Here is a 24,139-nt window from a genome sequence, read left to right as displayed (position 1 = left end):
TACTAGTATTTTTTTGGACTAGTTTCTTACTGACAAGGTTTTTCGGACTTTTCTTATTTTGGACTTTTTATTCTAACGACCTTTCACATTCTAGACTTATGGCTTTTGATACTCTGCCACTTTAGGACTTTTCAACTTTGACATTTCACCTAAATATTACCTTTTGATATGCGTTATTACCGATTTGACACTGGATTTCTCTTTAACATGGTATAGTATGCCATTGAGTTGTAAAGTGTAAAATCTATACTATAATTTTGTAAGTATTTCATGGCAAACCTTATTCAACATACACTGCTTGTTACATTAAATATTTTTTTGGGCTACCTCTTGACTTACATGGCTGTCAAATTCATGTTTGTTATGATCATACAATGACTTATCATGCATGTACATTATTTTTCCCAATTAAATTGATACCTTGTCTTGACAAATGGTTAGAAACACCCACCACAATTTCCCACAAGTGATCTTCTCAAATATTGAACATGTATTACACATACCGTTATATTATAATTATGTAGGACAAAGGAAAGCTTCAAATCCACACACACTTTAGAGGCTGTGCTGAAGTTTGTCTAAGTATTGTGCAGTCGTGTAAACCAGTAATAAACATGAATTTAACAATAGTGCTGATTTTAAGTTTCCTGAAGGCATCAACACTGCAGCATTGGCAACGCCCAAATGGTTAATACATGAAACATGTACAAAATAAGCCAACAAACTTTTTTTAATTTCAAGCATTTTATTATTTAAAACTCATGACTGTAGTCAACATTTTAATTACATGAAAATCAATGGTGACTAAACATTAACAGAACAGTATATAAAGATGTGTCTGAAGGGATAAAAGTTAAATCTGAGCTTTGAGCTCTGATGTAATGAAACCATTAGCTAAAGTCAGTCGGTCTACACTGAACTTCCATCCTACTGGAATCTCCTTATCGTTAGGAATCGAGCGCAGAATAGACGAGCTGTGTAACAATAAGGCCAAGACATAAAACAAAAATAATAAAATCACAACTCATGTTAAACTGATCCCAGAACCAAGAAGGAGACTAAGGCGAATCTGACCGAGAGTTTCCGGACCATAAAGACTCGGACAGGTTCAACTGTCGTTATCAGCAGCATAAAGACGAGCCCTCCCAGATTACCCATGAATCACATTAAACATTCAGGAATAACATGAATGTTGATTATGTACGGCGATGTTTAGTTGTATCGGTGTTTCGAGTCGCAGCTAACTTGCGACCAATAATATGAGCCTTTGCTCCTTTAAACGAGCAGATAAAGAATCAACAATCGTACATCCAGAGCAGATTGAGGGTGCAAGCATAGTGTTGCTAAAAAACAGTAGATGTTGAGACATCGGTATAAATCTTTACGCACTCTGGTCTCCAGCGGTGTCTGAAACAGAAACAAAAGTGAAAAGAAACATGAATTACTCTCTAAAGGGATGGACTGTTAGTTAACGTATCATTCCTGTATATAGACGTACACGCGATAAGAAACAGTGGCTTAGCTTTTGCCGGTATTTGGCAACTACACAAACTAAAGTGTGATCCACACCTGGTTCCTTCAGTGCTTGTGCACTTCCCACCAGCCCAGTCAGCGATTCAGCGTTTCCATTGAGGATCTCCACTGACAGGTTGTTATTCTGCTGCTCCTCCACTATTCTCATCTGGAGTTCCTCCTGAAGTTACAGCACAGAAGATATCATCAGGTACAAATGTATTCTTAATCAATACTTGGTCTAAAGTGTGATTTGTTCGCCGTTACACACCTCACACATGACTGTGAGTTGTAATGGTAAATCCTCCACCTTCACGAAGTCTTCCTCATCAGATTTCTGACTGGTGTTACCCGAGCCCATCTCCTACAGCAATAATATTGATAGAATCATGATGTACACAACAGCCACAATAAAAGGGCTGAGTATCTATGATACTACTGAGCAATGCTGCGGTCATTCGGCTTTGAACTTACGTCTACGTTGATCATGACGGGGGAGTCGGTGTCGGGGCTGCTCGTAGTGTTGGACTCCTTGAGGACGTCCTGATCACGAGTGACTTCATGGGAGCCTTCTGAGGCCACAGCTGCCACCAGGTTACTCTCCTCTTTAGGATGCTGGCACTCTGCCATGTCAGGGTCCTCGACTGTGGAGTCCACAGTCCCAACTGACTTACTGATTTCTTTATAATAAAAGACACATTTGATTTTTTTTAAAAAGAAAGATTTCTATCAGACAAAAGCCAGTTTGACTGTTATATCAAGGAGGGACTCACCGCCATCATAATAATCTGAACTCCTCTGTTCAGCTTTGGCCTCCTGGGTTTCGCTGTGTGTCGTTCCCTGAAGCTCGAAACAATTCCACAGGTCAGACTAAGAACAGGGTGTTAAAAAGTTATAGTTAATAGAAACACTGACCTCCTGCTCCACCTGTCCGTCAGCTGAAGCCTGCAAGGACGTTTGCACGTCAACAGGTCCAGCTTCAAAGTCCTCCATCTCCTCCTCATCGTTCTCATCCTCTCCACTGCCGTAGTTGGTCAGGGCCTGAGTCTCTGCTTTAGACAGACCTGAAAGAAGGACCACACACACACACACACACACACACACACACACAACAGTTATATGACATGCGTTACATGATTGCATGCATGTAATATACACGTGAAATTACATTTAGGCAGAAAAACATTTAAGCATGAATCTTTACTAATTTCCTGCAGAACTGTTTTACTAGACTACACATATTACATCCTGATGCATCTTTAAAAAAACAAAAACATTATTGTCAATTTCTCATTGACACTGATGGATTACCACCAAAAGTCCTGAGTCTATTTTGTGATGGCATTTAGAATTCAGTAGGAGTAAATTAGCCTCCGGTATTTATTTATTAGTTTTTTTGGGCGTGCGTGCGTGCGTGGGTGGGTGGGGGGGGGGGGGGGGGGGGGGTTTAGATAAACACAATACAAATGACAGATTGAATGTGAAAGAGAGAGAGCGGGTGGATAAAATTGCATTTTGACTTTCTTTTGGGGGTCCTTTTAAATACTTTCACTTACTGATTGAGAGAGGGATTCCCTGTCCATCCTCTTCATCCTCATCTTCCTCCTCTGAAGCTACACTGCTCCTGCCGTTCTTCATCTCTGTTTGCAGGTAAAGCTCCTGGAGGTTGACTTCCTGCTCAGCCTCATCTTGGTCCTGGAGGAACGAGAGGGACATTATCGTTACACATTACTGGCGATCTAAGTGGTATCGACAATTTCATTATCGGTGTTAAAACGGCTGACCTTGTCTTCATCCGTGTAGGCTGGAGAAGTTGATTTATCATCACCAGCTACTGTATTTTCCTAATTGGGGGAATTCAGTAACGTAAAGGATTGAATTAGTCTCAATCAAACACACTTCTGTGCTACAGTGTTCGTTCATATGACCAACAATTTAAAAACAGAATAAAAAAAAACAACTTACCTTGAGGCCGTGCTTCGCCCTACTGGTTTGCTCAGTTCTCTTCTTATTTTTGTGTTTGGCTGCCAAGGCGATGCTGCTGCTGTTGTCCAAATCCTGCATGAGCCTGAAGAAGGCGAGTTCGTTGAAGAGGATCTCTGAGATCTCCACCAGGAGATCCTCCCCACAGTCCTTCAGGGTACGGCCCACAAATTTACTAAGAGAGTCCTGGAGCAAGAGAAGACAGTGACAATATCAGAAATGATTTCATACGCTCAAACTTGTGTCACCTGCACGGGAATAAACTGGTACTGTCATACCTGCAGTATGCCTCCCAGCTGTCTGTGGAAGAAGCGTACGAACTCCTTGCTTTCATCGTTCTGTTGGGTGAGCGTAAGGACCATGCGGCGCACCGATGTTAACAGCTGGAGGGAGCACACCTCATCCATGTTCTCCTAATAAAAGAAAACATGAACATTACAGAGTGATTTGACTCTTAAACAACAGTTTATATTCACAGCGGTGCACCCAGTGCTGATGACATTCAATGGGTTAGCCTTAAAACCTTTAGTTCAGTACAAGTAGACGATATTCATAAATGCTATGCGTGTTGTCCTACCTTCAGGAAAGGAATGACTTCTGTCATGATGGCTTTGATCTGACGGTCCAACTGCTGGGTGTCAATCTGAGGACAGTGCACTTCACCAGCTGCACCTCCTGCACACGGACAGAAATAATTGTATTACAAAATTCTGAAAAATTGACGAGCAACGTGAACGACAATGATTGTGCTGCGGGTGTTGGCACGCGGTGTACTCAGGCAGGCGTATATGAACAAGTACCTTCCACTGGCTCAGCAGGGTAAGCAGAAGGATGCTCAGCAAAAGAAACTTCAGCAGAGCTGGCGTTGCAGGGGTTAAACTCAGCTTTAAGCTTCATGCGCTCATACTCCCTAATCCTGGCCAGAGCTTTGTCTAAATGAATCACTGTGTTGCCTATCAGAGCAGCAAAGAAAGGAGAGGGGAAAAGAGACAGAAAAGGGGGATACAAAAAGTTCAAACTCAATGAAAAGTGAGGAGTGTAATGGATATTAATGCATCTAGAACTAAGAACCATGCCAGCTCTTAATCACTGTCACTCCTAATCTATGTAAAGTCCCAAAATCTGAATCTCTTTTTTAGCTGCCAAAAAGTCCTCTTCTGAAAGGAAATAGTCTTTCCCATGAGACCAGCCCACACTAGTCTTGCTCCATTTGATTTAAATAAAAGGCAAAAAAGCAAAGCACTTCAGCTGAATACCAGGATGTGAAAACAGTTTCAGATATACAGTGTAACAAGCTTCAGTCCCAAATAGTTTCAACATGCACACAGAAACTATACCCAGGTTATCGTTAGCAAACGGTTCCAGGTTGGAGGAGGTTGACATGGTGCTGGCATTGCCCACAGATTCTGCATCATCCCTCTTCTTCATCATGGCCTGTGTGAGCCTCAAGTTTTTCTCCACGACTTCCTGAAAAAAAAAAAAAAAAAAAACATCTGAATAAATAAATAAATATATAAAAAAGACCATGATCTCCCCTCGCCTTTTTTGCCAGTTCAGACATGTGTTCTTTGTACTGAGCCAAGGTCCCCAGAGTTACACAAATTGGATGCCAGGCCTTTTTTTCTGTCTAAATAATGCCTTTGTTCAAGAATGATGGATGAAATTTCTAATTCTCCAAGATACGAGAATGGAAAGAGAAGCCACCATTGCTGGTAATACTATATGCTGGGAATTTTAGGGGGATGTTAGGCTGATTTTAAAGTGGATCTGTGAGGAATTGTTCTATAATCCAAACAACTTTTTTGAAATGTCAGATTTAGATTTTATATATATATATATATATATATATATATATATATATATATATATATATATATATATATATATATCATCCATCTATCATCCATCATTCTTAAACAAAGGCCTTATTTAGACAGAAAAAAAGGACTGGCATCCAATTTGTGTAACTCTGGGGACCTTGGCTCAGAACAAAGAACACGTCTGAACTGGCAAAAGAGGCGAGGGGAGATGATTTTTTTGTACAGACTGGTTTCTGAAGTCTTGATGTCAAGTTAAATTCAAAGACAATGAAGATGCTGGGAGGGGAAATTAAAAATCAGAGAATAAAGAGAGACACGGAAGGATGAAAAGAGACAAGGTGGGAGGAGGATGAAATGAGAGAAGGCTGAGAGGGGAACTAATGAAAGATGTATTGAAATGTAGAAGATGACGCAAGTAAAAGGGATTTTAAAAAGAGTAGGGGGAGGTTTGACAATAATGATAGAGAGAAATACTCCAGTACTGGTAGATACCTCTCTATGAAGTGACACACATATTAAGATACAAGAGAACGAGCATTAGAAAAGTGTGAGAATGCCACACTGGGAAGCAATGATGTGCCTCTTACTGCATCACTGGTTGCCAAACTCTCACTGGGCGTGAGCTCAGACTGAGAGCCTGCAGCCCACACCACAGGACCAAGAGGGGGCAACTGGTCCTCAGCTGCACTCTTCTCTGCCAGGTGTCTGGTCACTATATCCTGGAAGAAACACAGGGAGGTAGCATTGTGTGTGAGATATAGCTTATATAAGGATTTGGAATTTGGGTTTATATTTAAAAACCTGATTAGATTAAACAAATAAAAACACATTTTAAATTACCTCACTAACACACTCAATACAGTAACACAACATGAATAGTAGAATGAAGGAGGAGATTCGTGTATTTCTCTCTCGTCTTCATGATTTCTCCAACTCTTCTGGTCTCTTCTTTATCTCTACGGTTGAAGACATGTTTTCCTCAGACATACAAGGCGACAATGAGGCTCGCCGTGCCATTGGGCCCTCTGGCTCCGCCATATCCCTACTCTCTGTCCCATCAACAACTCCATTGGATTGCACGTGAGAAAATGCACTGATCATCTATTTACTGCATTTGGGGGCAATGCCTGACCAAAGGAGCTTTAAGTAGCAGGAAAATACTGTGCCATTGTTGTTTCCCATTGGTCAATGGCTCAATCGCTTTCTGCTTCCTCTAATTAGCGATGCACCAACAATGGACCTGACTGCACCTCATTTTAAGCCCATGGGCACAAAGATGCTACTGACACAACGCGGGTGCTAACTGTGCAAATGACTGGATTTAAGATTGGGCCCATAGTCTCCACCAGCCTCATGACTGCATTGTTAAAAGCTTCTCTTTTCCTGCTCCTAATTGCCTCTCATAGTCTTTAAAATGGTTGAGACAGCCCTAATTATGTCTGAAAATAGTTTGAGAGATAAATCTTCTAAACAATGACTCACATGATCAGATAATCTGCCAAACAATTATCCTGAGAGCCCAGACAAGAACTCTCCCCATATTCTCTCAGCCTGAATATCTTGGCACAAGAAGCTGTATCCATACATGCTTCATAAAGCAGTTACATGTGTCCATACGTACCTGGAGGGAATACAGTGCCCTTTGCCGTAAGTAGTCTGTGTTGAGCAACTGCAGCTCATGGAAGAGCTCAATGAGAAAGTGGGGGCGGGACTCATTCTGGGATATCAAAGTAGCCACCTCAGAGTAGATGGTCTCTCTCAGTGCCTCGAACAGTGAGAAGTCGCTGCTTGCATCTACGGGTTCAAGATATGCCAGCATGAGATTTCAGTGAATACGTGCATAACCTCATCTATGAGTAAACAAAAACAATAATCTGTCTTCAAACTTGGAAGCTTTGGTTTACGTTAAGCCAGAAATAGAACATGTGTGGATGTTTAGGCGATATAATAATCACATGATGCTTTGGGTTGCATTGTGAGTTTACCTGGTGCTTCTGTGCATGCAATTCTGTTAGAGAGGAAGGGTGTTCTCCAAGCATAGGCTGTGAGTAAGATAAGTTAAAAAGTGACACAAAGTAAATTAACCCAAAATGAAAATGAAAAAAAAGGAGGTCATGACAAATGTGGAAAGAAAAAAAAAAAAATAGTAAAAAAGGACAAGATGTACAGAAAAAAAACAAACACTGATGTGGATAATGAATGTAAACAAAGAAAAAACACAAAGAAAAAGGAGGGGTGAAGTGGGTGCACAACTTTCACTACAAGCAGCTTAATCCGCACCAGATGAGATGTCGTTTCTTTTGTTTCCGAGCTTAGTTTTGCTGTCGAGTTTCTCTCGAGTCAGCTTGTCCAACAGACTCTTATTCTGATCCTTCTGGTGAGACAGGGCTGCCCTCTTCTGGACAAAGTCTGCAGTGCTGCTAACACTGTCACTCTCATGGCCTATAAAAAAAAAAAATACAAGAAGAACACAAATGAGATTTTCCTCATTAAGTCTTTGGGAACAGCAATTAATACAGAAGAATCAGCTCCATTTTGATACCTTCACTGTTCTTGTTGTGCCCTTTGCTCCTCCTGCGGCGACTCTTGGGATTGGGCGTCTTGCTCCGCGAGGCTAGGTTGGCTTGTGCCGAGGCCTTGCGCCCGGCCTTGAAAGTCTTCGTGATGGTGGTGGGATCAACAGGATCAGGCATGCTGCTGAAGCTTTCCTGTGATGACCGGTCAAATTCTTGAGGTCTGGGGTGGCGGCTGGCATAAGTGGGGGAGGAGGAGGGGGACTCTTGGGGCTCCGTTTTGGATCGATGATGCTGGACGGTGTTGTTCGCGTAGGCGGTTTTAAGCCAGCCAGACGGTCTAAAGGGGTCACATGGAAAAGGAATATATGAACAATAATCTCTACATGAACGTTTTCTCAGGCTGAAATGATGGATGTACGTACCCTCTATCTGTGGTGGCGTTAAGAGGAGAGCGTTGCAGTGGAGGAGGGAAACTCATGTACTCCGTTTTATTTGAGGTGTTGGGGTCTAACTGCTGCTTTGGGTGGTCAGTGGTTGCCTGACTTGCAGCACCCTGAGGGAACTCGCCCATGGTAGCAGAGAAAGGTGGATATAAATTAAAGCCTGCAGAGTGAAAGAAAGGAAAGAAATACTTAAATGTGCTCATTACTGGTCCAGGGAATCAAATAAATCATGACAGCAGGACTTTGGCCTTTTCATTTCTGCCAGAGTGAGTCACTTCTAAATAACTAATTCAAAAGTACCTACTGAAAAATATTACTCCTACCAGTAACGAGAACCTAAACAATGTACAATAACACAATTCTAGATTTAATTTCTTGAATATAGTTGTTCTTGTATTGCTATTTGCCAATACTTTCATAAATGCAATGACCTGTTGAAGGTCAAACTTTCATTAATTTTAAAACAGTGAAGAGGCTTTTTTTTTTTTAGCACATAATCACAAACAATCTTTAGTTGGTCTAAAATAAATCACTGTAAGCTATCTTTACAGCCTCATGTAGATTATTTAGCTTTTTGTTGCTTCTAAACTGACATGTTAAGAATTTGAAGCTCAAGAGCTAAACAAAATATCCATGTCATACTAGGAGGGAAAGGGGATAAGGCAGCAGTTGACATGTTGTTGGTGGAAGGATGCAGGGTAGAGGAGAAGGGGAGGAAGACACCAGGGGAGGCTGGGGCGCCGGAGCTGGATTCCTGGGATGAGCCATGCTTCTTTGCCTGCCATCCTGCTGTTGAAGAGGAAGCCTGGTGATGCTGCTGCTGCTGATGCTGCTGATGCTGCTGCTGCTGCTGAAGGAGGTCATTAAGGACCTGCTTTAGTCTGAAGGAAAAAGTACGACAGAATATAGAACATATAAAAATTAACTATTTGATAGAAATCAAAAAGTGTATCGTTGTATATATATTTTTTTCACCTTTGTACATTGGTTTGCTGCCAAGCCAGCTGGGTGTAACACTGGTTGAGCTGGTGCATGACCAGGTGGACCTGTGGTGAAGACAGGTTGTTGGGTAACGCACTGTACTGACCCGTCAGCAGGGTTTGCAACATATAAGAGAGTGTCTGTGGAAGGAGGGGAGAGAATTCTTTTGTTTTAAATAACTGGTTCATTACTTTTAGACAAAGTAAAAAAAAATAAATAAAAAAAACACCTAAACAAAGACTGGATAGAAAGCTATGAGTCTTTGTTAATATCTTCTAAGAGAACAACGACTTCATTGACAATTCCACTAAAACCAAGTGTACAAATGCAGCGCAAACTTGTGTCAATTATTGAGGTCAGTGCCCGTGCATGTACACGTGTTTGTCCTGTCCACAAACCTGCTGGTCCTGCAGGAGTGTCTGACACATGCTGGTGCTGAAGTCCAGCTGTCTCTGCAGCTGGCTGACCTGTTCCTGCCACTGACCCGAGCCCTCGGCGAAGGAGAGCTCAGAGGCCCAGCGGAGGTTCTCCTGTCGCCGTGCAGCTCCATGCTGGCTCGTCGCCGACTGGTTCAAACTTCTGGACTGCTGTTGCCGTTTCTGCTTGACCTTAGCCTTGTTGTGAAGAGATGGAATCCCACTGCCTTCACCTGAGAAGGCTGGTGGAGGCTTCAGGTTGCTAAAAACACAACAAATGAAGTGTGAAGAGATTGTGGATATCAGTGCAGTAGAGTTCTTTCTGCCTTCGCTCCGTCTGACCTTCCTTGATTCTTCCGGTTACTGTAAGAGCACTGGTTCCTGCTGGATGAGTAGATGTGGATGTCATCATCAGAGCTGCTTTCTACACCTTCATCCTGCTCCTCTTCCTCCTCTGCACCCGTCTCGGAGTGATATTCATCATCATCATCATCGTTATCTTCTTCATCCTCGTCCTCAAGGTGACAGGAAGTGGAACCCCAAGTAGCCATTGTCCTAAACACACATTGGCAAAATGGTACAAATTGTGTTGTCTATGAAATGGTTATCGGTTTTAATCTCAACTCCAGCAAAAAACAAAAGTATAAACACAAAGAGTGATCACAACAGCTCTTACGATATGTTTTAGCTCCGCATAAGAGCTCATGTTGTACAATGTGGCTGCAGTTCGTCTGCAAAGATCTCTTATTTCACTGAATATGTTTCTAGGTGTCACAATTTATATTGCTCCCCGTACTATGTTTCTCTTTCCCCTGCCTACTTAAGTGCTTCCGAAGGAAAAACAATATTGTGGGTTTTCATGACACTGAAGATAACCAAGTTAATTGACTTCTATCTTGGACTTGGTGAGACAGGCCCTGAGAACAGCATGTGTCCTACCTTTCGTCCCTACTGACAGACTGTGAGGGAGTAGCAAGGACCTCCGAGTCCTCCATACGCCGAGGAGATTCACCGAGACCTCTACGCCTCTGGTGTTCAGCCATCAGGGACTCGAGGTGCTTTCTGCGCTGTCGCAGTTCCTCCCGCAAGATCTGGTGGCGACGCATCTCAGACCACAGCTGCTGACGACACAAGAACAGAGGGGGGGGGGGGGGGGGGGCGGTTAACTGTCATCTGTACTGTGTATTCATTGAGACATTTGACGAGTTGTAGCCATGGGTCTTCGCGTGTGTGCGCGAGGTGGAGTCCGTTACCTCATTGTCAGTGACTGAAGCAGAAGCTGCTTCTGGAGCAGTGGGTTTTAACGCGGCCGAGTTAGTTTGGGGTCCAGAAGAGGAGGAAGCCAGGACAGTGGCCGGAGTGGAAACTGCTACTGGAACCTTCCGCAGCAAACCCTGCTGACTCATCGTGCTGGACACAGATGACTAGAAAAGAGACCACAAAAAGTAAAAACTGTATATTAAATTTCAAAAAAGGTGCCAAATTATAAAAGGTATACCGAGCTAAATGCAATCCAGTCTCATACAACAGCCTTATAATAAACCCAACATTCATGCAGGTTCTGTTTTTTGTTGATATTGTGTTTATTCAAGTATTATTTAATCCACCCCATATATATATATATATATATATATATATATATATATATATATATATATGTATGTGTGTGTGTGTGTGTGTGTACCTGGAGGTCAGGGCAGGCCCACTGCAGATCCTGAATCTTGCCTTGGATTTCAATGAGCCTCTGGCGCTCTTCATGGAGCTGCTTGAGCTCCAGCTTCTGCTGACGCAGCTTCTCCTCATACAGCTTCTCCCTGAGTCCAGAATAGTTTGGGTGCAATGGAAATTAATATAATAATTATATTAAAGATAGTAAACATTCAGAATTTAGTCAAAATAATGTTTTGGGACAGCAACTGTCCAGATCGTCAAGAGTCTTCTCAGACATTGTACTGTACCTGGCTTTGCTGGAGAGTGTGAGTTCTCTGGGATTCTGTTTGGATCTGTTCCCCGACGCCCCGACCACAGTAGCTCTGGTATTGTTTGGCTGTTGGTGTAAAGCTTCATCCTCATTGGCTGTTGTGCCATCAGTGTCGTCACTCTGGATCCAGACAGAAATCCACAATTTGCACAACGTTTAGCTTAAGATGAGTGAGACATCACGTTTTAAAAAGTACTAAAACAAAGTACTAAGACACAACTTCAGTATTTAAAAAAGACAAATCAAACCTAAAACCCTTCACAGTCTGTTTCAGAACAACGGTTGTACATTTCCCTTGTAGTCAAAAGGCTCATTATTTGTTTTACAGGTTTTCTATTCCCATTAAAAAAGGTGACCAACCAAGATCCAACATGTCGTGTTTAATGAAAACACATTTTAGCATCTGTTACTACCAATAGAAGTTGACAAAGTGAGGCATTTCTTCAAATCCTTTGCCTGATATCAGACAGAATGATCAACTTGTTACACTGCGTTAAGTATGACATTGCCTCGTAATCCATTTCCATGATGGGTGGGGGATTTGATTTTTGCTGATCAATCACTAGAGACCAACATAGCAGCCATTGTCTGAACGATTCAAAGATGTCAGGGTATTTCTCCCATAGAGACCCAGCGTTTATTCTTGGAGGATTTGTGTAAATGTTTCAGATCACAATGGACTGTAAATGAGTATAAGTCAGAGCTTAACGCTACCGTTATGGACAGACGAGGAAGGCTCGAGAAAAGTAGAAAAGAGGGACCTTGATACGCCGACAAAATGGCCACAGACAAATCTCATAGCGGTATGACAGAGGTAGAAAATACCCTTTTGCCAGACATCGGAGTGCTGTTCGTTACTTCTCCTTTCCTTCCGTCATTAAAAAAGCAATAGCTATATTCTTACTATAGAATCTTTAATATTGTCCTCTCGTATGCCTCACCTGAACCATGGCCACCAGCTCCTGAAGCTGCCGGAGTTTCTGCTTCGCTGTGTGCCGATGAACCTTCTGGGCAAAACCGCCATTGTTTCCCAGACTGCTTCTTCGACTGGATCCCGATGCCTCACTGTCTGCTGCCACAGCCTGTGCCCCTTCATCGTTATCTAGGTCTTCATCCTCATCCTTCACCTGATTATAGGGGGTGTCCCTATTGTACTGGCACTCTAAATGAGGGCAAAGATGAAATCTAGTTAGTTTGGAAAAATTATGTCATTTAAAAGTGGGTGTCTTTCCCTCCTTAAGCGTTGCATTAACACATAACTTCAATAATAATCCTGAAACCACAACACTCCTACAGAAAATCCACATTACCAAACAAATGTATGTGAATATTTTGTTTTGAATATTATCTCAGGTGTCCAAAATTCATGCATGTACATCAAATCTTTCAAGAAAATAATGAATACCAAAAAAAGGAAGATTCCCCATCAGCTGCAACATGGATCCGTGTACGCATGTGTAAGAGTGTACCTATGGCTGAGGGGATGTTGAGGCTGCGGAGGTTGGCTGCAGACCGGTTGTTGATCTCACACTCAGTGTTGAGTCTTCCTTCACGGTTGTTCGTGGCGCTGCTCCTGACACTGCGCCTGTTGGTCAGGCTGTTCAAGTCTGTCCAGTTCCCACTGCGCTGCGGGTTTCTGAAAGACATAAAGTGCAGTGGCTGTTATAAATACATCACAACGCCAGCCGTAGAACTGCACAAACTGCGACCTCATGCTCATCACACTTCAACTTGAGCCACCAATCCTCACATTGGCTGCGTTTAATTAGAAGGTAACAATGTCAACACAATGAACATACACAGGATGGTGGGTATTTAAACAAACACACCTGATGTTTGTTATCGGCTGGCGGTTCTCCAGCTCAGAGTCAAACATGGCCTCAAACATAGAACCGTCCTCGGTCTCATCTTCTTCCTCTTCCTCTTCCTCGTCATCCTCCTCTTTCACATTCTCATTGACCGCATCCACCATCATATCAGAGGTCTGCTCGTAGTACTGAACCAATTCCCGCAGCTCATTCAAACGCTTGTGGACCTCCTTTAGCTTCCTGTAGGGAGTAGAACAGAACAACCAATGTGTGAATTAAATGTAAATGTATACTAGGCTAAATAATTAACACGGTTATGTGACACGGCAAAACAATGTCTTCACAACTCCGCCCTCGACTCAATTTCCAAGTACAGAGACACCTCCAGAAAAGCACCCCTATAAAAAGGGTGGGGGCTGAGGTTCTTGTTCAAAACCACTTTAGCAAAGACTGAAACTTGTGAGTATGGGACCGGCAGTAGGTTTTGTGACTGCTGCGAGGTTTCAATACACCATCTCCACTCTATACAACATCCTGGTACCGATATCTGACCTGCCTATTCAGCGGCGTGGGTTTCTGTGCGTACCTGAGCTTGTCTGTGGAATTGGAGCTGTCCTGGTGTTGTGTGCGTGAAGGATGAAAGGGAGTGGTAGCTGAGGCCCCATTAGAGCAGAGAGCAGATGGACACTGTGAAGGACCTCCCATACTCAGACTGAACCGTGTTGACAAGCCACGACCTGAGGGGAACCACATACAGTCCATCTACACTTTAGTGGGGAAAAAAACCCCCCACAGAATTATTGCAATAAAAAGGCTTGAGAAATACTCTTACATGAGTTGTTGTTAAGTGTCTGGTCTCGAAGAGAATGCAGCTCCCGCAGGATCTTGTCCATGGTTTGCTTTTTGTCTTGGAGCTCTTGGAGCTTAGTGAGTTTGGCACTGGCAGCTGTTGCCCCCGTGTCTAGACCAGTATGGGGACCAGATGCAGAGTGGAGGAGAGGCCTGTGTTGAGGTGGACCAACAGCATGGGGAGCCCTAGACCAGCCCACTTCTCTAGAGAGGGAAAGGCTCTCTGCCTGGCGACGGTTGTCTGGCACTGCTTTAGTCTACAAGACAGCAGAACGTTTGAACAGTAAACGTGTTATCAAAACAGTTTAAAAACTAATGTTACAAAGTTGACATGGCTTGTCAGACTAGGGGTGGACATGCCAACATTACAGATTATGTCCAACACATTTCCTAAAATAATCATCTCCACATACTGACGTTAATAGAATGTTGTCAACATTTTTAATAATATAAAAATAAAAAAATAAAAATGAATGCAGATCAGAAGTCAGAAAACAGTTAAATATAGGAACATTTCTAGATGACATAATGCCATTATTTAAGTAGGCTACAGGAGCCCAAATGCAGTCTACTGTACCTGAGAATCATGTAGCTGGTTGTGGAACCGCTGGATCAAATCGTTCAACTCATCATTCAGCTCTGATGTGATGCTCAGGCCTGAAACGCTGCCTGTGGTTTCTGTGACAACTAATGACAACACCATGTCAAATTAATTCAACATACAGCAATATTAGTTTTTGTGTAGTTTGTTTATTTCTTTTAATCATCAAATTTGATTTCAATTGACATATACTTTTCACATATTTTGATTTAAAAAAAATTATATATAAATAATTAGTTCCTGCAATTATATTTTTGCGTAAAATGTTTCCAACTGATGCATCTCTGTCTGGAATAAAAGCAATACATACACTACTTTTTCATTCTGGAAACAAAACTATTGGTCTGCACTTGATTGTGACTGTGTTAGTGTGTAACTAACCAGTGTCTTCAATCACAGCGAGTGCTTGCTCTGCACTGTCCTGCATGGCCATTATTGCTTCCTGTCTGCCCTGCAGGGCCCGGAGCTGCTCCTGCTGTTCCAGCATCTTCTTCAGCAGCTCGTGCTGCTTACGCAGATTCTCAAGCTCTTCCTTCTGGTCAGCTCGCACCGTTTCTGGCCTACCGCCCTGCAAAGTTCACGTCCACAAAAGCTTTACAAACACTGACTTGAACAAAACGGCAACAATAGTGCGGCATGTCTTGTTTTCATGTCTGAATTTAAACGACAAAATTCTATTACCTCACACTAATTATAAGGGCTACGTGAAATGCAACAGAGACCCCCTTCAATTTTGGGAAACAAATGTACACACCGTTGCATTTGAGGCATCTGAGGAACGGACCTCAATGTTAAGAGAAGTGCTCTCAGCCAGAGAACCTGAGCCCACTGCAGAGTCCAGGGTCCCAGCATCATCCTCGTCATCCTCTCGCGTCTATAGAGATAGTGGAAGGAACAGCAAGAGACTTAATTTTCAAAATTACTGAAAAGTTAAAATAATTTTAAAAAATGTTAAAAAATTAAAAATTAAAAAAAAGAGTCCAGTACAATCTTTTGGCATTGTTAAAGTAAGCTACTTAGTAATTGATAATAATTCAACATGCCATACATTTCCCAAAATAGATGAGAATGCCTGCATGCTCAAGCTTATTAAATGTGTGGGAATATGGGTAACAGTAATATCAAACACAAACAAAGCCAACCTGCAATAGAAAGTAGCATGTTACTGAACAAGATATGACTTGACTTGACGGTTGGCCACAGAGAAAGACAGCCATTAAAAATGTATAAGTGACGAGCTGCCAAGATAACGACACAAGCAGGTTCCATTTCAACCAGTTAACAAACAAGCTTTCCAACAAAAGACTTTTTTGGACTAAATATGTCTACCCTTGTCTGACACCATGAGAAAAGCAAAGAACAAGATTAATTTGGAAAAAGAGAAGGAGAAACAAAAAAAAGGGTAAAAACAAACAAACTAACCAGCATGTTTTGCAGGAACCGTAAATAAGACCTCTCCTGCTCCTTGAGGTGGTCAATAAGATGGGAGAGACGCTCCACGTTGGCCGGCACATCATTCTTCTCCACCAGGTCGTCCCGCATGGAGCTGGCCTTACTGATGTACTCCCGGATCTGTACCAGTTTGCTCACCACCTGACACCGTGCAGAGAGAGGAGGGTGGTGGATGGGTGTAGGTTTCAGGAGAGTACATTTAAAGAAGTCAGAGAAAGACGTAAAATAAATGAAACCGAGCATCTGCAGCTACGCCTCAGATTGGGCTAAATAAAGGCAGAAGGGGGTTGGGCATAAAACTCACTGGGCACCACTGGTGGCTTATTTATAAATTGCCCTAAATACAGCCTAGTTTTAGCTGCACTAGCTCTCCCTCACTTTCATCCTAGTTCTGGTTTCACAGAGTAGCCTGGAGTGCAGCAATACAAAGACACTGCCATGTGTACTGTACACGTGTAAAGGGACACATTATATAATTAAATGGGAAATAATGTCTTTATAACCAGAATTAGTACATTTAAACCTTCACTACCTGATTTTGGTTTCTACAACTCCTGAGCAATACATATGTCTCTTTAGCTGTTAAATGCTCCATTTTGTTCACTAACTGTGTCTGTCTGCTGTTTGGTGCCAAGCAGGCAGTGTACAGGTTTTTAAGAGCTTTTTCAGTGAAGATTGAACCAAAACTTGAAAGTTATGGACAAGACAACAAAACCATGAGCTGAAACTCACTATAGAGCTCCATTTAGCCAAGGGGAGCAGCACAATCAGGTGATCAGTCTTTGTCGTGCGTCACTAATAGCAACCGCTTTCACATTGTCACTGTGTTTAAGTGTCATTTGATACACTGTTACAACAAAAACATAAATTATAGTCACTTTAACTTGCCTCACATGCCGCACATCTCCAGGCCTCTTGTAAAAAGATAAACATAATATGACCATGCATTTATTTGGTTTAGTTTCTCAGAAACTGAAGTGAACATTGGTATAGCACTGAAAGGCAATGAGAGCTTCAGACTTTGTAGAGATAGTCACGGTACCCAGAGGATGAATTATATCAACGTTGGTGATCATTTGACTTTTCCTCTAGCACCACCAGCAAGTTAAAGTTTTCACACATTCAGTAAAATATCTCAGAATTTACTTAATGAATTGATATCAAATTGTATAAGTGTGCATTTATGAGACCAACGCCTCGTTATCCCACTCACTGCCCAGAATACAAGGTATCACGTGGCAGTTAGACAAGAATAAGAGCTGACCAAAACCATGGCAACAACAAAACAAAATGTTACCTGGCTGCTGTCTATTCTCGGTTCTCCTCTGCTGTATTCTCTGTGCGCTGAGGGTCCTCTCTCAGCGCCACCACGGCTGGGCCTCAGAGTTTCCTTGGTAGGAACCACAGGGGTTAACCTATCCCTGAATCCTGGGCTTTGCTTCTTAGTTTCCTTGGTGATAGCTGGTGTGGCTGGGGCAGATGAGGAGGGAGGGAGCAGCTCCTTGCTTTTGTTAGTGTTTACATGCAGAGGTAGGAAGTTGTAGGGTTTCTTGTTCTCTCCCGCTAACTGCCGCTGGTTGTTGGCAGCTGTGGCACGCCCCTGGGAGTCACTGCCGATGCTCCTCTGAGTAAGAAAAGAAGATATAAGTCAGACAAATCACCACCCAAGTTTCTGGGTATTGTCTTTTAAAATCTCATATACTTTAGGAATTTGGTTTGTTTGACTGTGGGATAACTGGCAGGATTTATATTACATGTTCTTGAGATTCCACAAAAGGGCATGAGTTAAACATGAGACCAGACACGATAAGCAATCTACAATCAGCAGAAATGAGTATTAACACATGTGTGCTTGTGCCATGCTGGTCCAAGACATAAATCAGTGCAGTGACCTGTCCATAAAGATGTTGTTCTACACCACAAGTAGTGGGACAAAAAATGTGCATTGTACCTTTAAAGTAAAATATTGTATCCAATGTGATCCCAGGAATATCATACTTGCAACACTACAGATTAACAACCACACACAGTTTAAAAATGTTAAACCGTGTGTTGTGTTACTCCCCATCTAACCAACTGCTGGACAGTCCTATTAAAATGGCAACAACATATGCAACTTGACATGTAGAGCCAACTGCAGTCAGTTATTTACAATGCTGGCAGATAATTGTTGCTGCTATGAGTTTGGGAAACCATTAGCTCATTGCGACATCTATGTCCACAGATTAAGCTACTGTATTTATCTACCACTATGACATGCCTTTTATGTAAAAAAAATTATATATAATATATATATATATATATATATATATATATATATATATATATATATATACCCTTATGTGCCTGCCTGGGATGTGAATTTACAACAACATATTTACTCCACTCAACAGAAATTATTAATGATGGTACAGCAGCTTCTCACCTCATCCAAGTCTGTGAAATTGATTCTCTGACGCAGCTTGTCCAGCTCGGTCTGGTCAGGGATAGACATCTGGGTGGTGTATTTGATGTGGGGAAAGGAATGAGGGGTGCGTGCTCTCCTGCGACAGGCCCCAGGGGTGGACTCAGGTGAAATATCATTAGTCAGGCGGCTCTCCACCACTGCAGCCGGCAGCTTCTTCTTGTTCTTCTCTGAAGATCGGTTAGCTTTCTTCTGCTGAACACCCCAGTCCTGATCAACCGCAAATACATTTAAAATAATGAATATACATGTTTACTTTAAATCGGGACTGATGCATATTGTCTATAAGATACATATTAGACACACCTTGGCATCAATAAGACCTGACAAGACAGTAAGAAAAACTTAAGAGACAATTGTATTTTAGAGTTTGATTCACGAAATTCCAGTTGGTAATTGGCTGGATAACAAACACTGAAAGTGTTGAGAAAACTAGCGTTACTTCAGTGTAACATGATGTGAAAATGAAAGAAACAGTCAAACATCTTCTACAAAAGGTTGTGATGAGCCCTCACCAGATTGTTGAGTCTATCCTCCAGACTACCATTGGTTACAGTCCAGTTGTGCAGCTCTTCTGCACTGTCATCAAAAGGAGTGCCTCCGGTTGCCATGTCACCCACTTACAGCTCGCTTGAACTCACTAAAAAAAAATTACAAATAAATAATTTTAAAAAAGCATACTGATCATAATAAAGAACAAAAGGTTATGCAAGCCTGCAATAAAAACACAAGACGAAAGGGACATTTGGCAGTCAAGGAAACTGCTTGCTGGAATTCACAACAAAAGGAGACACTGCTCACCGAACAGGACCGCAGAACAAGCACGTTACACAATGTTGACATAAAGTAAAACAACAAGGGAAAAAAAGTGACGTTAATAATAACGTGAGGTTGACGTTCATAAGCTAACGTTACATATTGATACGACTGTTAATGTTAATGTTAATAACGCAGACAGTTTTTTATGAACCATTACGGCGAACAATTACATTAAAGCGTCATCATGCGTCATTGTCTTCCATTAACTTTAACTAACCGTGCACGCTGCGATCACGACCAGCTTCAGTACATCGACAATCAGTACATCGACCATACTGCTACGGTTTAGTGACCTCTTCCGTTGCCGTTAGCGGCGGTTGGTCGCTTTACAGTGTTGGTATTTGTGCGCGTGGCCCGCTCGGATTCCCGGGGGAAAAAAAACACAATGCGCGAGTTAGCGCGAGCTTTCTGTTACTGCTCGACGAAGGGACACGAGCTTATGTTAGCTTTACGGGCAGAGGAAACACAACGTTGAACACGAGAGTTAACGTCGGGTAAAAACTTTACTAGCTTAACATTTCTGACCTAATTCGGTCCTACAATCGCCATGGCAACACGCAACCCCCCCCCCCCTCAAATATGCACCAGCTAGCTAACCCTCTGGTGGACGTTGCTTCAATTCTCTATCGATAGAAACACCACGACTCTTCGCGTTTGTTAGTGTCCACCAACAAGACGACATGCTAACGAGCGGAGAAAGTTGCACACACACACACACACACAAAGCTGAGGTTAACGATAGCTCGCTAATGCTAACAATACCTAGCTCGCGAACAGCTGCTAACTTTAAATGTCTCGATAAAAGTTTAAGCAAACAAGCGTCTCGGCATTAACGTTAAATCTGAGCTCCAAGCTCAGAATGACGTCGGTAAATTCACCGTGCTGGGGTTTGAACACTGTCGTGACTAACCAACATTGGCGTTAGCTGACGACGAACGCAGCAGGTTTAAATACAGGCTTCCATGTTATTTAAAACTGCACTTGCTAAGTTAGCTTACAATTTAAGACGGGGAACGTTGGTATTACCATGCAGAGAGGAAATGAAGGAAATGACGTTCCCTTAGTATACTTCATATACTGCAGGTGAGGTTTTTTACAAAATCTCTCTCATTCTGGTATAAGCCATTTGATAAATAATAGCGTCTTATAGGTCCCAAAACGCAGCTACTCATGGATGTGATCCTGGCCTGTCATAAACCCTCCAATGCGGCAGGGGGCAGTATACAGAGATGTTAACGCTGGCTACTAATCGACCGAAGCACGCGTCACTGCCGGAAACCATAATATTCTCGTTCGGCGTTCGTTTGACGACGTCGAAAGTTGTATACCTGACCGAGGAGATAGGTGGTTAAGCTTGTGGGAAGAAAACAAATACCGTTAGCTAAGTATTTTTTTCACATCCTCACTCGTCGTCGGTTAACATCGGATTGTGAACGCCAGGAACCATTTTGTCTTCGCTCTGCGTGAGTTGTGTCGTCGGTTAGCCACTTAGCTTTCAAAGCTAATGTAAGCGACTGCGAAAAGCTTTTCAACACATCGTGTGAACAACATTTTGCTAACAGTTGTGTTGTGTTTTTTTTTAGTCACAACTGCTGTAACCGGCTAAGGAAATAATGGGGTCCTCCAAGAAACACAAGGAAAAGGGTCGCGACAAGGATCCGGAAGACCGCCGTCGCGAACATAAGAAACATCGCCACAAGGACCGAGAAAGAGAAGCGTCGGACCGGGACGCAACTCGGGATAAAGACAAACGAAAACGCTCCAGGTCCCGGGAAAGAACTGGACGGGACCGCAGCAAAGGTGAAAGGAGCGCCGCCGAGCCACGCGTGAAGAAGGAGAAAGTCGATCTTGCCTATGAAGAAAGCAATACAGAAGTGGGGCCTCAGTCTGCAAGCGGAGACGCATCGCTCAGCATCGAGGAGACAAACAAGCTCAGAGCCAAGCTGGGTCTGAAGCCTCTGGAATTAAATGAGAACAAGAAGGAGCTCGGCACCAAAGAGGATCCGTTGGTGGCGGAGACCATCAACCCCGTTCTCATTAAAAAGCAGAAGGATATGAGGGAGAAGCTTGCAGCTATGAAAGAAAAACGCATCCAGAACCAGAAACTGGGAAAAGTCAAGGCCATAGCGGAGGAAGACTGGTTGGATGATACCTCTGCTTGGGTTGAGAGAAGCAGAAATATGGCAAAAGAAAAGGAACTTGCTGAGAAAAGAGCCAAACTTCTGCAAGAGATGGACGAGGAATTCGGTGTCAGCAGTCTGGTGGACGAGGAGTTTGCACAAAGCAAAAAGGATTCGTACACAGCTCGAGATCTGAAGGGACTCAAAGTGCAGCACAAGGTAGATTCCTTCAATGAGGGCCAGACTGTGATCCTGACCCTACAAGACAAGGGTGTACTGGAGGAGGAGGAAGATGTGCTTGTGAACGTGGGAATGGTGGACAAGGAACATGCCGAAAAGAACGTGGAGTTAAAAAAGAAAAGGCCTGAATACAAGCCCTACGAAGAAGAGGAGAGTGTGGATGACATGGTTACAGTGAAGCCCAAATCTGTACTGTCAAAGTATGACGAGGAAATTGAGGGTGAAAAGAAAAAGAGTTTCCGGTTGAACACGGGCGGCTTTGCTGACGGGGAGCGAGAACGAGAGATTCAAGCCATGAGAGAGGCGCTCCGAAACCAGGCCCAGTCCTTGGAAATGCCTGCACTTGCTATCGCCTCCGAGTATTACACTTCTCACGAAATGGTGGGCTTTAAAAAGACCAAACCCCGCGTGAGGAAAATCAGGAAGAAGGAGAAGCACACGGCTGCAGACGAGCTTCGCATTGATGACACTCGCAACACTGATTTTGGCTCCAGGACACGCGGTCGAGGCCGCAAACAGTTGGAGGAAGTCGTCGAGAAAGTTGAGGAGGAGAGCGTTACGCCCTGCAATATCCCGCAAATGTCAGATGATGTTCGGATGGCAGAAATGGAGATGAGTGATGACGAAGACTTCACTGTTCCAGAGTCAACCGCATTTGAGGAGGATGAGGCAGAGCAGGAACTGCAGAAACAGCTGGAGAAGCAGAGGAAGCTGAAGCAAAAGCAGCTTCTCAAAGACTCTGGGGAGAAGGTGGCGGAGAAGATCAAAGAGCTTGATCAAGGCAGCCATGAAAATGATCCTGAGCAGAAGAACAACATTGTTTTCAACGCCACCTCAGAGTTTTGCAGAACCCTGGGTGATATCCCAACGTATGGGCTGTCTGGCAACAGAGAGGACCAAGAAGACATTATGGACTTTGAGGAGAAAGAAGAGAAAGATGACGCTGGAGATTCAGACTCAGAATTGGATGAGAATGTTGGCTGGAGCACAGTTAACCTGGATGAAGAGCAGAAGCAGCCCGATTTTGCGACAGCCTGTGCCACCATTTTGGATGAAGAGCCCATTGTCAAGTCTGGTCTTGCTGCTGCTTTGCTGTTGTGCAAAAACAAAGGTTTATTGGACACTGAAATGCAGAAGATATCCCGTGTCAGAGCAACAAAAGGCGCCTTGCCCAACGATAACTACTGCATTGAGGACAAGATGGGCTTCGATGACAAGTACAGTCGCAGAGAAGAATACAGGGGCTTCACTCAAGATTTCAAGGACAAGGATGGCTACAAGCCTGAGGTCAAGATCGAGTATGTGGATGAATCCGGTCGACGGCTCACCCCAAAAGAAGCGTTCCGGCAGCTTTCACATCGATTCCATGGGAAAGGGTCTGGAAAAATGAAGACTGAGAGGAGGATGAAAAAGCTGGAGGAAGAAGCGCTGCTGAAGAAGATGAGCAGCAGTGACACTCCTCTAGGGACGGTGGCTTTGCTCCAAGAGAAGCAAAAGTCTCAGAAAACCCCATATATTGTGCTTAGTGGGAGTGGGAAAAGTATGAATGCAAATACCATCACTAAATAAGTCTGGGGGAGTAGTGAATTATCTTTAACACAAACATACACTGACACATTCATTGATACACACATATACACACAGGATGTTTTAAAGTAAATGCCTACTTCATACAAGCTTTGTTGTTGTAGTAAAATTGTCCAATAAAATGAACTCAATTAGATCAATTTGTTATTGTTTTTTGTGTTGCTAATGTACATGGTGAAGAGTAACTCAGAATGTATGTTTTCAGGATGACTTTTAAACATTTTTTTTTTTTTAAATAATAACCTAAATGTGTTCATGTAAATATTTTAAAGTCCTTTGGTTAGTTTTTATGAAGGCTATTGCATGAGTTTAAAAACAGAATTGGGGTCTTTTTTATTTTGTAATACTACTGGTTTTAAATACTAAAAGTATAGCCAGCTTTGTTAAATTAAAGTGTATATAATAGTGCAAAAATTATCATGCTGAAAATGCTTTGTGGAATTGCACATTGTGTAATCTTTTTAAAACCCAGAGGATTCATATTTCCACTGTTTCATCCTAAAAGTAAAACCTTATACATTTTATATACAATGTGTAATCACATTTC

The 24,139-nt window shown here is 42.7% G+C and overlaps 2 protein-coding genes across 16 annotated transcripts; one reads left to right on the top strand and one right to left on the bottom strand.

Annotated features, from left to right (window-relative positions):
- Nucleotides 1–731: 731 nt before the first annotated feature.
- Nucleotides 732–20,872, bottom strand: pcm1 (pericentriolar material 1). Of its 13 annotated transcripts, none has more exons than XM_034544375.1 (40): nt 20,644–20,872; nt 19,342–19,466; nt 18,788–19,036; nt 17,660–17,986; nt 16,333–16,503; nt 15,665–15,784; nt 15,292–15,478; nt 14,887–14,996; nt 14,293–14,566; nt 14,047–14,197; nt 13,482–13,700; nt 13,122–13,288; nt 12,594–12,814; nt 11,630–11,772; nt 11,356–11,485; nt 10,925–11,095; nt 10,611–10,792; nt 10,014–10,226; nt 9,654–9,933; nt 9,250–9,395; nt 8,917–9,155; nt 8,254–8,434; nt 7,858–8,168; nt 7,596–7,757; nt 7,301–7,357; nt 6,937–7,109; nt 5,903–6,034; nt 4,833–4,962; nt 4,296–4,448; nt 4,073–4,170; nt 3,774–3,908; nt 3,478–3,681; nt 3,297–3,356; nt 3,069–3,207; nt 2,428–2,576; nt 2,286–2,352; nt 1,987–2,192; nt 1,784–1,876; nt 1,570–1,693; nt 732–1,407 (listed from the first exon to the last, which is right to left on the bottom strand). In XM_034544375.1, exons 2-40 carry the CDS (start codon nt 19,435–19,437, stop codon nt 1,382–1,384), a joined length of 6,396 nt encoding a protein of 2,131 aa, XP_034400266.1. In that variant the 5' UTR covers nt 19,438–19,466; nt 20,644–20,872; the 3' UTR covers nt 732–1,381. The 13 variants fall into 13 exon arrangements, with proteins under 13 accessions (XP_034400266.1, XP_034399550.1, XP_034406053.1 ...); XM_034543659.1 differs by having other exon boundaries at nt 20,672–20,872; XM_034550162.1 differs by having other exon boundaries at nt 9,250–9,320; nt 20,672–20,872.
- On the top strand, nt 19,994–23,728 carry sart1 (spliceosome associated factor 1, recruiter of U4/U6.U5 tri-snRNP). 3 transcript variants are annotated; one of them, XM_034555013.1, is made up of 2 exons: nt 19,994–20,139; nt 21,229–23,728. In XM_034555013.1, the coding sequence occupies exon 2, from the start codon at nt 21,259–21,261 to the stop codon at nt 23,572–23,574; it is 2,316 nt and encodes a 771-aa protein (XP_034410904.1). In that variant the 5' UTR covers nt 19,994–20,139; nt 21,229–21,258; the 3' UTR covers nt 23,575–23,728. The 3 variants fall into 3 exon arrangements, with proteins under 3 accessions (XP_034410904.1, XP_034409233.1, XP_034410063.1); XM_034553342.1 differs by lacking the exon at nt 19,994–20,139 and adding an exon at nt 20,899–21,108; XM_034554172.1 differs by lacking the exon at nt 19,994–20,139 and adding an exon at nt 20,901–21,151.
- The last annotated feature ends 411 nt before the right edge of the window (nt 23,729–24,139 follow it).

This window comes from Cyclopterus lumpus, chromosome 1 (assembly GCF_009769545.1).
Source record: "Cyclopterus lumpus isolate fCycLum1 chromosome 1, fCycLum1.pri, whole genome shotgun sequence".
In the NCBI taxonomy this organism is placed as follows: Eukaryota; Metazoa; Chordata; class Actinopteri; order Perciformes; family Cyclopteridae; genus Cyclopterus; species Cyclopterus lumpus.
The sequence above is the reverse complement of the archived record's forward strand: the minus strand, read 5'-3'. Positions and strand labels throughout refer to the sequence as shown.

Coding starts and splice junctions, on each gene's coding strand:
- pcm1 (XM_034544375.1), bottom strand. CDS start 19,437: ATGGCAACCGGAGGCACTCCTTTTGATGACAGTGCAGAAGAGCTGCAC. Junction 11,096..11,355: donor GGGCCTGCCCTGACCTCCAG/GTACACACACAC, acceptor TCTCTTTTCTAG/TCATCTGTGTCCAGCACGAT. Junction 8,169..8,253: donor AACGCCACCACAGATAGAGG/GTACGTACATCC, acceptor TGACCCCTTTAG/ACCGTCTGGCTGGCTTAAAA.
- sart1 (XM_034555013.1), top strand. CDS start 21,259: ATGGGGTCCTCCAAGAAACACAAGGAAAAGGGTCGCGACAAGGATCCG.